Raw genomic sequence first — 13,940 nt, forward strand, 5'->3', positions numbered from 1 at the left:
TTTTTTCTAATATTTCTCTGCAAAAGTACAATTATAACTGACATCATATCATAAAAGATAAGAACTAAAGCCAACAGCAATCCTTGGGTATATTTATGAGCAAATAAGTAAAAAGATGTCGTGGGAGAGAGAGGAGCAAGACATTCCCCCATCAAGTCAAGAACAGTAATGCTCTCCAGGAGATGCCCACTGATTGAGCTGAGCAGCATTCTAAAGTTGCCACCATTCCTTTATGGGCCATTGAAGTGATGGAAATTCTTTCCCACTCAATACAGCCAAATCGTATGGTGCGTAATATTAATACTCCTCAGAGGGGATCCGTCCACCACCCAAAACCTGTTCCAGATCCTCTCATGAGGGGATCTGTCCACTAAGGATTAAGTCTCACTTAGACAAAATAGAGAGAGATAGGAAGAGGAAAGTGGCTTCTAGAGCCTAGAAATGATCTCATAGTATAGAACCTATGCCTAAACCTAGTTCAGAGGTTAACTATTGCTCTCCCTACTACTCCTATTCCTACTGTTTCTCTTATTCCTTGCCCTCCTACTGTTCAGCCTCCTACTCCTGTGCCTGGCTCCCTTGCTTCTGATCCTAATGCCATCGCCAGTCTCGAATCCAGGTCTGATAAGAAGATTAGCCTGGTAGTAAGTACAGTGGCTGAGTTAGTCACTTTAAAGTGATAATGGATAAAGTGTTTTCTGATAAAGTGATAAGTGATAGTGCAGTGCCAGTGGAGGAGGTGGCTATCAGCCCTGCCGGTTCTCCTAGATCAAGGTCCCTGTCCTGCTCCCCAAACCTGGGAGAAGACGTACCGAAAGTTCAAGGGAGGCCGCTGGGGATTGCCCATGGTAGTCAGCCCCTCAGCCGCTCCTGTTATACAGTCACAGGTGATGGCAGACAGCCATTGGAAAGGCATGTCTTTGGATGTCCATCAGTTATCCCCCAGCTCTTCCAATGACTTTGGTGTGGACAGGAGGGGCCACAAACAGGACCTGAGACCCTTCCCGACTGCTTAAGCACCCTTCTGTGAATCTTGGTTGCCATCCAGATCCGCTACCTATTAAGCGGTATAAGCAGTGTATTAGCAGTCCCCAGCCTTCTTGTAGTTACGCTGTGGACCCTTCTGTCCCTGCTCTTGTCCATCAGCATCCACCTCTGTCTACATGGGACAGTCCAGAGGCCTTCTCACCTGAGTGCTCAATGGCTGAGCACCCTCTCCTGGCTCTGGCTCCCAGGCACGCAGTGACAGCTCATAAGCACTCGACATCCACTTCCAAATGTCTGCCACCACATCCCGAATGCCCTGCGCCAGCTCCTGAGAACCCTGTGCCCACTTCTGAGCACCTGGTGCCCATTGCCTCCTTTGTCCGCTCAGAGACTGCCGTCATCTCCACCTTTGAACCATGATGAGCCTACTCTGGCTCCTATTAAGCGGCAGGTAGCCCAAATTATGGAATTGCTTAAAAAAAGCTCCCTCCACTCCCAAGCCTTCTCAGGATGATATCCTGTCCCCAGTCTCTTCCTCAGAAGAAGAGGTCGACCAAGAACCTGCACCTCCTTCAGCTGCTTTGCTGCGGTACCTTTGGTCGAATTTTCTCACTTTTATCGCCCCAGCTGCCTTGTTCTCGCCTGCTTCAACCTTTTTAATGAGGAATCAACCGGATGACAGGACAAGACTTCCCAAGATGGTCCTTTCTTCCTTCTCCAAGAAATCCTTCAAGGAGATGGGAGACTGGCTTTCGGCCAGAAGAGAGCAGGGCAAAGTGTCTTTTGCTTTTCCTCCCTCTCGTTTAATCTGCAGGAGGTACTTGTTTTATGTGACGGGCGAAGCTCCTTCTTTGGGAGTCATTGCCTCCTCCCAGGGGGACTTCTCTAGTCTAATAAATTTTTCTCACTGTTCTGCATTCTCATCGCCGAAGATCGTGTTTTCCTCTGCAGAACTAGATCATCTAGTCGAAGATATTTTTGAGGTCTTTGAAGTACTTAGTTTCCTGGATTGGACGGTGGGTGCACTGGCCAAGAAAATCAAGGCCTACCAGGATCTAGCTGGAGATATCGCCTCCGACTGGCTCAGGTTTCTGTCTTGTGCCAACAAAGCCATTAAAGATGGCTCTTTGGAGCTTTCCACTCTGTTCACCTTGGGAATACTGAAGAAGAGAGAGCTCTCTTGCAAGGGAATTACACAGACTCAGAAGTCAGCCCTGTTGTTCTTGCCCATAGACCAGCATCATCTCTTCCCTTAGGACACAGTGAAGGGAATTGCGTCAGATTTGCAGAAGAAATCTAAGCAGAACTTGTTGGCTCAGTCGTCTAGGCATTCCAAGGATTCGACTGGTTTAAAAACCAGGACTGCCTCACCCCGCCAGCAACAGCCCTTTCATGGAGGGAGATCTAGAGTGCCATTCAGGACCATGCAAATGTCTGGTTTGTGTCTAAGCTTATTAAGAAGAGCTCTTCCAAGCCAGTACCTAAAAAGTGAGAAGGAAGTCCTTCATGTACCTGTAGGAGCCAGACTTATAGAGTTTTGGGAGAAGTGGCTGATAAGAGGAGCGGAGCCTTGGATCATCAGAGTTCTGAAGGAGGGCTACATCATCCTCTTCCTGTAGAGCCCCCCATTAGTCACTTATCCCAACACATTTACAGCATAGTCGGTAGGCTTCGAGAGACATTCAGCCCTTATGGAGGAAGTTTCCTCTCTCATCCAGAAAAGGGCCATAGAGGAAGTCAAGAGCACCAGCACGGAGGGGTTTTACAACTGACTTTGTGGTGCTGAAAGCAAGGGGGGGTTGGAGACCAGTCCTCAATGTAAGCTCCCTCAATCATTTTGTCCTGAAGACAAAATTCAAGATGGAGACAAGCCATTCAGTCCTTTCATCCATTCACCAGGCGACTGGATGATAACCTTAGACATGCAGGATGCATGCTTTCACATTCCAGGAAATATCTAAGGTTTTTTCTTCAAGGACAAGGTGTACCAGTTACAGGCCCTTTGCTTCGGCCTTTCTACGGCCCCTCAAGTATTCATTCTAGTCCCTCGCTCCCCTTGTGAAATGGCTCCATTAAGTAGGGATCAATGTCAGTCTTTACCTAGATGGCTGGCTGCTTCAATCCCTGTCAAATGATAGGTGCATGAAGGACTTACACAAGATTCTTCTTCTTACCAAGGAGCTGGGACTTCTTATCAATCTTCAGAAGTCCCAGTTGACCCTGTCACAAGAAATCCTCTGTTTGGGGATGACTCTGAACTCTTGGATTTTTCCACTTTTTCCATCTCCCACGAGAATTTCCAGCTGCCTTCAGAAGGTTCGGAGTTTTCTAGCCCTTTCGTCTTGCTTGGCTTAACAGTAGATGAGCCTACTGGGGACTCTGGCATCCATAGAGATGTTTGTCAGACTAAGCAGACTTCATATGAGAGTTCTCCAGTTTTATCTGAAGGCTAACTGGGACAGAAAGACACAGCCAGACATTTACATGTTTCAGATCACTCCGGAGATCAGATCAAACCTGCAGTGGTGGCTGTCAGACGGGAAGCCCCTTCAACCTCTGAGGCCTGACCTAGACTTTTATTCCAACGCCTCAGACATATGCTGGGGAGCCCTACTTGGGAATCAGGAAGTATCCAGTACATGGATCCCAGGTCAGCAAAGCCTACATATCAATGTAACAGAGCTGAAAACAGTTCAGCTAGGCCTTTAGAGTTTTTCGACCATAGTCCGCAATAAAACATTAGTGGTGCATGCGGACAGTACCACAGCCTTAGCATATATTCGCAAACAGGGCAGCACCCATTCCTTTTCTCTGCCAGGCAGGAAGGGAACTACTCCTTTGGGCAGAAAAAAAATCGAGTGACTGGTCACTTGCTTTATCCTGGGGAAGTTAAATGTGATGGCAGACGAGCTAAGCCATCGAAAGCAGGTCCTTCCCACCGAGTGGACCATGGATCCCCTGGTTTGTCTAGATCTATGGAAGCTGTGGGGCAAATCTCCCACTAAGCAGAGGCAACTCATGGCTCAGTGTCCGTGTCACTATGGGTTCAGATGAGCACCAACCAGAGGCAGTATTTACCTGTATTAGCTCTCTTACCAGGTAAGGAAACAACAAGCATTACATTTAGTGCTGGCAAGTGTTTTTTCTATTTCAGAGTCGTTACCATGCTTTAATGTTTTGGAGTAGAATATGTCCATGTATCCCACCTCCATTCAATGTGGGATTCAGCTATGTAATTACTTGGTAAGTTACTTATATGAAAATGACATTTTCATAGTAAAATTAAGTTTCATATATACTTACCAAGTAATTACAGAATCAGAGCCCCTCCTCCTCCCCTCTTTTGGACATAAGGGTTCAAACAAATTGAGCTTTACTGCCAGGTTGTTTTCCGTGTTCCTCAATAGTGGGTGGGAGCTGTCACCTAGACGAAAACAGAAGAAACGCTACTGCAAATTTGAAGAAAGTTGCTGCGCAAGTTAGAAACGTTAGCTATGCAATTACTTGTTAAGTATATATGAAACTTAATTTTTATTATGAAAAGGTAATTTTGTTGGAGAGATAGCATGTTGAAGAGTGTGTTCAAAGTCATTGAGAAATTTAATACTTTCCATTATATTGATGAATTTTAACATAGCAGGTATCATCTCAGACTAACGACTGTAAGTACTTGAATGCTAGGAATAAATAATATTTGTGTTTTTACTCCTAGGCTGATGGCTATGTCATTGGTAGCTGCATAAAGCACATTCCTATTGCTGGTCGAGACATTACTTACTTTGTACAAAGTCTTCTTAGGGAGCGTGAGCCAAACATTCCTCCACAGCTTAGTATGGAAACTGCAAAAGCAGTGAAAGGTAAACCTTTGTAGTACTTTTATGTTATGAAATGGTTGTTTTCCTTTTGAATAGCTAATCAGTGATTTCTGTTGAATTTGACAAGTTATTTTCTGAAAGATTATTTTTTAAGATAATTATTTTTTACATTCTGTTTTGTTAAAATGTTTCCAGGTGAGTTCAGTATATGATAATGATAAAGGATCTTTGGTTATTTTTTTTAATGTAAATACCATGAGTTTACATATACCTAACCTTGCAGTATAACGGCTACAGACACCCACCACAGAATCAGAACACTTTTCCATTGGTCAGACACTCACCTAACAGCTGCCCTAGTGCTTGGCTTTATAGCTAAAATATGATAAATCAGTCAGTCACTCTTCTGGCAACTAACTGTGTCATACCCTGTGAATGAGTCATTTCTCTATGTGCTCAGTTAACTAACAGTTATTCACAGTGCTCCCAGATTTTCAGTCACAGTTTATTTATCCATTATCCTATAATTTTTGACTTGCTGTCTTCCTTTACTTTTTGAAGGTGGATTTAGTTTTATAAAATAATTAATTGGTATTTCCAAGTGTTCCTTTTTTTTGAGAATGCAACTGCTTGGTTAGTTTGGGTTTTGGTAGACTTATTGAGCTTTTTGCTATTGTTGTTACACTGGCATCTCAACAGACTCTAGTCCATAGGGTTTTGTTACTTACGGATACATCCGAGTCTAGAAAAATAAAAAAATATTTGATGCTAGAGAAATGGAAATCATTGCCTTTTAAGTAGGATTATTCCCCATTGCAAGTTAAATGAGTTAATGAAATTTTGTAGTAAAGTAAATACTGTAACTAGTGTTTGAGGGGAAAGTTGAATTGTTGCAACCAACCCTCTTTTATTATGTTTGTTTGTTTGTACGTTTTTTTCTGTAATAATGATGGAGAAACAACAAGTAAAAAGATATTGCAAGGGACTGTAGTGCATCTATGGGTGCTTTGTGCCTTCTCTTATACAGATATTGTAGTTCCTATAGGGTAGGGTTTGCGGTCCTATCATCCCCTGCATGGAGTGTGCTTACAAGAGGCACCTCCAACACTTAGTTTCAAGTTGTTTTCTTACCCCTTATAGTCAGACCGATGAAATAAACACTTCAGCATTAGACATGAATAATTTACAAACGATGACCTTACTAACGAGGCTTCTGTCCAACTTCATGACCTCTTGTTAGTCTCAAGAACTCACATATCATGATCATGATCACTCAAGAGCTTGCCTATCTCACACCTTGCCTACAAATAACCATGTAAGAAGCTTTTCCTCCCAAGCAGCTGCTCAGGCATTTGTATTACTGTATTATTATTTAGTAGTTTAACCAGACTGGTTAGCCAATTTCTGGCATATGTAGACTGATGGTATTTGTATGAAACAAAGTGAATTTTGACAAAACTTTTCATACAAACTCATCAGTTTATATGAAATATGTTCCTTTCTTACTGTTCTTCTTATGACAAGTCTGTAGACGACACAAGGTGTGTTGGGTTCCTGGATGTGTGGCTGGCCAGTGGGGGAAAGTCTTTTATATCTGTGACTTGTGTCTAGAGTTGCTAGACCACAGAATTATGTGTACTATGTAAACCGATGGGTTTGTAGTAAAAAAATATTGTTAAATTTTTTTTTAATTTGATAATGATATCTAATTTGTGGATGACCATAAAATTGTAATAGTTGGAAGTTTTGTTACCATTGTAATTTGCTGCTTATTTTGCAGAAAGGTTTAGTTACATCTGCCCGGATATTGCCAAAGAATTCAACAAATATGACAGTGATCCATCCAAGTGGATTAAACAGTATGAGGGTAAGAATCCTGTCAATAATCAGACATTTAGCATCGATATTGGGTATGAACGTTTCCTTGGACCAGAAATTTTCTTCCATCCTGAGGTGAGAAACTAGTTATGAACTTATTAAAGAACTATTAAATATACATAAGAAAGGAATGCATAAATAAAATTAATGAGACTAGGGCCGAGTCATTTTATTAATTGGCTCCGTTGTATCTTATGAAAACGGGATTTACTTACAACTGAAGATATGTTAAGATAAAATTGAAAAATAAAAAGCATAACTAAAGTAGTGGAAATAAAAGAGAATGGGGTTTCTTATAATATGATGATAATTTACAATTAAATTGAGAAAAGGGGATTTACTGTTGGACTGCAGTTTTTATATAAGTGACTTGCCAAGTAATTACATAGTTACTAGTTTTCTACACAGCAGTCTAAGAATTCAAATTTCGCGGTGGCACTACTATCGTTTGTGTAGGTGACAAGGTCCCGCCCACTTTCGGGACTTATAGGTACAACTCAGCAAAGAGCTTCAATTCGTTGTCAGGTGGCTCCCGACTAACGTTGTTGGTTTTGTGCTGTCGTCATCATCCAATATTTTGGTGAAGTATTTGGATTTTGCTTTTCTTCTGCTATTGTAGTAATTTTGTTATCTCTGTTAACTTTATACTAATTAGCTAAGATGTCTGACTAGTTCTTCTAGTGTTTGGTACTGTTCTGAAGGTTGTAGGACTAGATTAGTTAAGATCTCTTTTGATTCTCACACTAAATGTAGGGGGGCAGGACTGTAATATTGATCTATTGATCTGACTTGTTCTGAATGTCAGGATTGGGACGAACTAAAGTGGAAGGTTTTGAAATCACACTTTGCGAAATTAGATAGGGATAGAAAGAGGAAGACGGCCCTTAAAGCCGAGAATAAGGCTAGTTAAGCTCCTGTTCCATCTCCTCTTGTGATAGAAAAGTGCTATTTCTCCTCCTCAGACCCCTGCTTTGTCTCCAATCCATGGCACCATTGTCAGCCTCGAATCTAGATTTGACAAGAAATTTGAATTTTTAGCCAACACGGTTATGGAGTATGGTGTGTCACTTAAAGCCTTTGTGGAAAGGTCTTCCATTGTTCCCAGTGTTAGTAGTGCAGTGCAAAGTGACAGTGTTGTGCGTGTTGAGGAGGTGGCTACCTGTCCCACCAGCGCTCCTAAGCGAAGGTCCCTGTCCTGCTCCCCCACACTGGGGAGAAGATATACCGGAGGTCCAATGGAGGCTGGTGGGGTTTCCCAACAGGTAGTTGCCCCCTCCACCGAGCTTGTTGCCCGTTCCCAGGCTTCAGCAGAGCACCATTGGAAAGTCATCTCACTTAGTGCTGATTGTTTGTCTTTGCCTGACAGGAAGCTCCAACGGTACCGAGTTGTGGCCTGTACACCTTTGAAGAGGCATTTCGCTGTTGTGGACAGTTCTCCTCCTCTTGTTAAGAAGTATAAGGAGACAGATATCAGTCCGTAACCTTCGTACAGCTTCTCCATTCCACCTCCGGACATCCTGAAGTCTCCCAGGGTCTTTGAGCACCCAGTGCTTATTCCTAAGCACTCTTATCTTCCACGAAAGCGCTCATCGCCCTTTCCTCTTTGGTCTCGTACTCACTAGCGCCAGTCTCCTGCCAGGCACATCTCACTCATTTCAGCTCCACTCTCCGTGCTGCACCAACTTTTATCCACTCAGCTCCAACCTCGCCTCTTCCATGCTCGTCTGTTCAGGAGGACTCTTCCTTAACCCCAATTTGTCATCAGCTTGTGGATCTTATGGGCTTTTTGAAGAGGTCTTCATCTTCCAAGGGCAATGGCCCTGCTTTGTCTCTGAGTCCATCGGATGAGGAAGAAGCTGAGCATGACTACTCCGTCGACTTACTCCAGTTTGCTGAAGTTCTTTTTTGGCAAACTTCCCTGGCTTCTTCAAGCCTACCTTTTCATCTTCGCCTGCGTCTGCCTTCCTCATGAGGAGGTGCTCTATGGATTCTGCTCGTCTCCCCAAGTTAGTTTTTTCCTCCTCTTAGAAGATGCCCTTCGAGAGGTGGATGGTTGGTTGGCCTCAAAGAGGGAGCAAGGTAAAGCTATCTTTGCCTTCCCTCCTTCAAAACTCCTGAAGAAGAAGTACTGTTTCTAAGTCATGGAGGCTCCCTCTTTGGGAGTTTCTTCCTCCTCCCAAGGGGACTTCTCCGGTTTGGTTGATGCTACGCATCGAGCTTTGTTCTCCTCGGCCAAAATTATCATTTTTCTCACTCGATCTTGATCATCTCGTCAAGAAACTTGTTAAAGTTTTAGAGATTTTCAGTTTTTTGGATTGGACTGTGGGGGCTTTGGCAAGAAAAATTGGAGACTGTCCGGATCTTGCCGAAGATTTTGCTTCTGACTGGCTTGGTGTCTTGTCATGCGCCGACAAAGCAGTCGGGTGGTTCCGCCAAACTCGCTTCCCTTTTTTTGATGGGCATCCTTAAAAAACGGGAATTGTGGTATTCCTTTGCTACTAAGGGAGCAACGTTTACTCAGAAATCAGCTCTCTTGTTTTCTCCTTTGGACACGACTCGTCTCTTTCCTCAAGATATAGTTAGAGAAGTGTTGTTGGCCCTTCAGAAGAAGTCTGCTACGGACCTTTTAGCTCAATCCACCAAGCGCCCTAAGGGAAGTCCCTCTGTTTCCAAGTCATTTTCACCCTTGCAACCTCAGCCCTTTCGTGGAGCACGATCAAGACCTCAACCCAGACCTCGAGCTAACCTGCGCCCTCCCTCGAGGTCCATCAAGAAGTCAACCTTCAAGCCCGCCGCTAAGAAATGAAGTTTCTGTCCTTCATGTGCCCGTTGGAGCCAGGCTATGTCTCTTTTGGGAGGAATGGAGTCGCAGGAGGTGGATCCATGGGTAGTCCAAGTGCTGAGAAGAGGTTACTCCATTCCTTTCAAAGAGAAGCCTCACTTGTCCAGGTTGCCGATCACCTTGACAGCCTACTTGGAAGGATCTGAGAAGTTTTTGGCTCATGCTCAAGGGGTAGAGTCCTTGATTTGTAAAGGGACAGTAGAGGAGGTATTGGATCGTTTGTCAGGGGTTTTTACAACCGACTCTTCGTAGTCCCCAAATTACCGGGGGCCGGAGGCCTGTTCTGGACGTCAGTGCCCTGAACTTCGTCATGAAGACGATGTTTCACATGAAGATGACCCGCACTGTCATGTCCTCCCTCCATCAGGGCAACTGGATGGTCACCCTGGACATGCAGGACGCCTATTTCCATGTCCCCATCCATCCGGACTCCAGCAGATATCTGAGATTCGTGTTTTGAGGCAAAATTTTCCAACTTTGGGCCCTTTGCTTTGGTCTGTCCACGGCCCCTCAAGTTTTTATCTGGATGTTCGCTCCCCTTGGGAAATGGATTCATCTTCTTGGGATCAATGTGGAGAAAAACTCATGCTTTTGGTGGACTTGACGGACACGTATCTCCAAATATTGGTCCATCAGTCTTCCCGCAAGTACCTTCGCTTTGTTCTCGAGGGAATGGTGTTCCAGTTGAGGGCACTATGTTTTGGGCTCACCTTTATGTCAGCTTGGGCCCATTCGTATGGGATACGTCTGTTGAGGTATCTCGATGATTGGCTAGTCTTGGCGAAGTCTCGTCTGCAGTCACTCCAAGACAGGGATCTCTTAGAGTTTTGCCACGACCTTGGGGTCGTGATGAATCTTTGAGAAGTCCGATCTCACACCTAAGCAGAGGGTAAATACCTGGGCATGCTGATAGATAAGCCAACAGCAAGAGTCTACCCCTCAGACTCGTATCAGAAGGTTCAGGAAGGCAGCGCAAAAGTTCCTGTCCCAGCAAGAACAGCTAGCACAGCAGTGGCAGGTCATTCTCAGTCACCTGTCATCCTTGGAGTAGCTGGTCCCTCATGCGCAGCTTCTTTTTCATTCTCTCTGGTGGAAAGTGAAGGAGTTCCTGTCTCCGGCATGGGATCTTCCATCTTTTCCCATCCCTCTCTTGCAGAGGGTGAAACAGAACTTAGCCTGGTGGCTGGATGATAGGAACCTCGTAATAGGAGTCCCTGCACACTCCCCCTCCCAAGATACTTCAGTTCTCAGATGCTTCGAGCGAGGGATGGGGCGCACACCTGGATGAGTTGCTGATTTGAGATATGTGGAACCGAGACAACAGGCACCTTCACATCAATATCCTGGAACTCAAGGCGGCCTTCCTGGCCCTCCAAGAGTTTCGGGATCGAGTGATGGGACTCTTGGTGGTGTTGATGAGCGACAACACCACAGTAGTGGTGTACAGCAACAAGCAAGGAGGTTTGGTGTTTTTCTTGCTGCACCAGTTGACAGTTGGTAGAGCTGTCAGCCAGATACATTCGAGGCAAGAGGAATGTAGTGGCAGACAAGCTCAGTCGCTGGGGTCAAGTGATGGGGACAGAGTGGTCCCTTCACATGGACGTCGTGGAAAGGCTATTTGATCTTTGAGGGTCCCCATCAATTGACCTGTTTGTCACCTGGCACAAGAAGAAGTTCCAGGTGTTTTGCTCCATTGTCCCTGATCCATGGGCTGCAGCAGAGGATGCCTTCTAACACCCATGGGACAACCTGGATGTTTCGCCTTTCTAATGTTCTGTCTGCTCCATCCGGTGATCGACAGGGTGATGACCACCAGGAACCTCAGAATGACCCTGGTGGCTCCCAAATGGCCACATGCCGCATGATATCCGGACCTGCTAGCTCTTCTTGCTAAGGCACTGAGAGAGATTCTGCCCTGGCACAACCTGCTGTTTCAGCTGGTTGTGGAACAGTTCCACCAGTCCATAGAGTTGCTTGCACTTCACAGCTGGAGACTGCCCAGCATCTCTTGTAAGCAAAAGGCTTTTCTCACCGCACAGCAACAGAGATGTCTGGATACCTGTGATAGTATTCTGCTGCAGTCTACCATGGGAAATGGGCCATCCTCTGTGGGTGGTGACATGGATGGGGTCTCTCTCCAGTCGGAGCCACTGGTTCAGCAAGTAGCGGACTTCCTCATCAGAGAAGCTCCTCTCTGTCTCAGCTGTTAGGGGCTATAGGGCCACCTGAGCTAGTCCTGTGCCTGAGAGGCGTAGATATCTCCTCCTCACTTGAGATATCATTGCTGATGAAGAGCTTTGAAAGGTCTTGCTCTCCCAGGGAACTCAGGCCCCCTGTGTGGGATGTGACTCTCATACTTAGGAGTCTGACTCTTGCACTGTACGAGCCCTTACGAGAGTCGTCAGACGGATATGATCCTCAAGACCGTTTTCTTGCTTGCCCTGGCATCGGTGAAGAGAGTAGGCAAACTGCACGGACTTTCCTTTGATGTGAAACATCCTGTTATGCTCAATTTCGTCCTGGATTTTGCAGCAAAAACTCAGAATCCGTCAGTCACTGATGCCAGATTCGAGTCCTTTCTGATCCCCTCCCTAGAGGACTTTGTAGGTGATGATCCAGATGAGATGCTACTATGCCCTTTTAGAGTGCTGCGGTGCTATCTGAAGAGAACTTGCCATCTCCGGCCTGAGTGTCAACGACTCTTCATTAGCGCTGGCTCGACCAAGGAGGAGGTGTCCAGGAACACTATCTCTTTCTGGCTTTGTGAGACAATCAAATTGGCTAACTCTGTGTCAGGCGAGAAGGGCTCCAGTACGTTCCGGGCGAGAGCTCACGAGGTCAGGGCATTGGTTTGACCCTCACTTTCAGGAAGAATCTGTCGGTTCCTTAGGTTCTGAAGGCAGGGGTGTAGTAGCGACAGACCACTTTCACCTCCTTCTATCTTCGGGATATTGCCCACAAGTCCCTGGACACATTTTCCTTGGGTTCTGTGGTGGCTACTCAAGTCGTGTAGCTCACCCGGCTCCTCTAAGGGGACAGGTAGCATCTCACCTAAGGAGTACATTTGCTGAAGAGAGTGTGTGTCTGTTTGAGTGACTGGTCCTCCTCCCCTCCCCCTTTTCCTCAACCTTATCCTACCCTGCGGGCAGAGGGTAGGTTATCGAGCTGTCACATTGGAACGGGCTGCAATGCAGGTGAGTTCGCTATAACTGAGTAACCATTCTGTGATCTCTCTGATGTACAGAAGCAATCCTTCCCTCTCTCTAATAAGGGGAGAAGGGGACAGACAGTGCAAACCCATGGCTTATACATGGCCTTTCCATTGTCTCAAACACAAGATTCAACCTAACCTTTTTCTCAAATGAGGCTGCTTTTGTACCCATTTATTCGAGAAAGTGCCCAGATGTCTGACAATTGAACATCCAGTTCCTATACTTGTTCAGTGGTCAGAGGCATGCTCCTCTTCCTCACTCTCTCGACTAGGAAGAAGACCTAGGTGTGGCGAACTACTAGTCAGTTCAGAGACTTACTCAGCTTCACCCTTCATGAAGTAAGTCTTCCTATAATAAAGACCGAAAGGTTTGTATATTGTGTAGGAACAAATGACAGATTTTAAAAGTAATTTGTAATTTTCTTAGTTATACAAACCTGAGGTCTTTATAGTTAAATATCCACCTCATGCTGCCCCTCAAGCTGACACCAAGCTGATACCTGGGCCGAAGGTAAAGTGATGTTCTACTGACCGGGCAGGCGGGACTCCCACCCGTTCGTTTGGTAGTTAAAAGTTTAACAGCTGGTTTCAGCCGTGATGAAGGTAATTCCTATATAAAGACCACAGGTTTGTATAGTTATGAAAATACAAATTACTTTTAAAATTTGTCATTTTTTTTCCATGCTTTGAAAGTTATGAACTTGGAGAAAATTTCACAGGAGCAGCATCTGACATTTGAAGTTCATACAAATACTTACAACAGGTACACAATCCTTTATCTGAAATCTTGGGGCCACATGTGTTACGGTTTTTGGAATTTTTCGGATTTCGGAACTGTGGGGTCAGGAGCATAATCAAACATCACTACTGCAGTAAAAAAAAATTTTTTTTCTTTTTTTGTTTTTTCTTTATAGTTATTTATTCATTATAGGTTATTGTTATTTATATTAATATACTGTTAAAGGAATGTGAGATAATTAAGATCATTAATAATAAAATAGTGGTACAATTAAGACATGTCTACTAACATATACAGTCGGCCCCCACCTATTTGTAGTTCAGGATTCGCGGCTTTACGTATTTGCGGATTTTTATGTGGAACTTGTCACTGAATTATTCGTGAAAATTAATGTAATTTGCAGATTTTTCATTTAGAAATATTCACTAATTACTGTATTTTCATGGTATTTTTATGACTAAATAGATT

General features: G+C 44.6%; 1 protein-coding gene across 1 annotated transcript in view; it reads left to right on the forward strand.

Moving 5' to 3' along the window:
* Positions 1-13,940, forward strand: part of Arp3 (Actin-related protein 3) — a 92,530-nt gene that overhangs the window by 42,343 nt on the left and 36,247 nt on the right. Inside the window, exons 5-6 of the mRNA XM_067123908.1 lie at positions 4,700-4,844; positions 6,583-6,755. Coding sequence (XP_066980009.1) covers positions 4,700-4,844; positions 6,583-6,755 — 318 coding nt within the window. The remainder of the gene's footprint in view (positions 1-4,699; positions 4,845-6,582; positions 6,756-13,940) is intronic.

This window comes from Macrobrachium rosenbergii, chromosome 21 (genome assembly GCF_040412425.1).
Source record: "Macrobrachium rosenbergii isolate ZJJX-2024 chromosome 21, ASM4041242v1, whole genome shotgun sequence".
Taxonomy (NCBI): Eukaryota; Metazoa; Arthropoda; class Malacostraca; order Decapoda; family Palaemonidae; genus Macrobrachium; species Macrobrachium rosenbergii.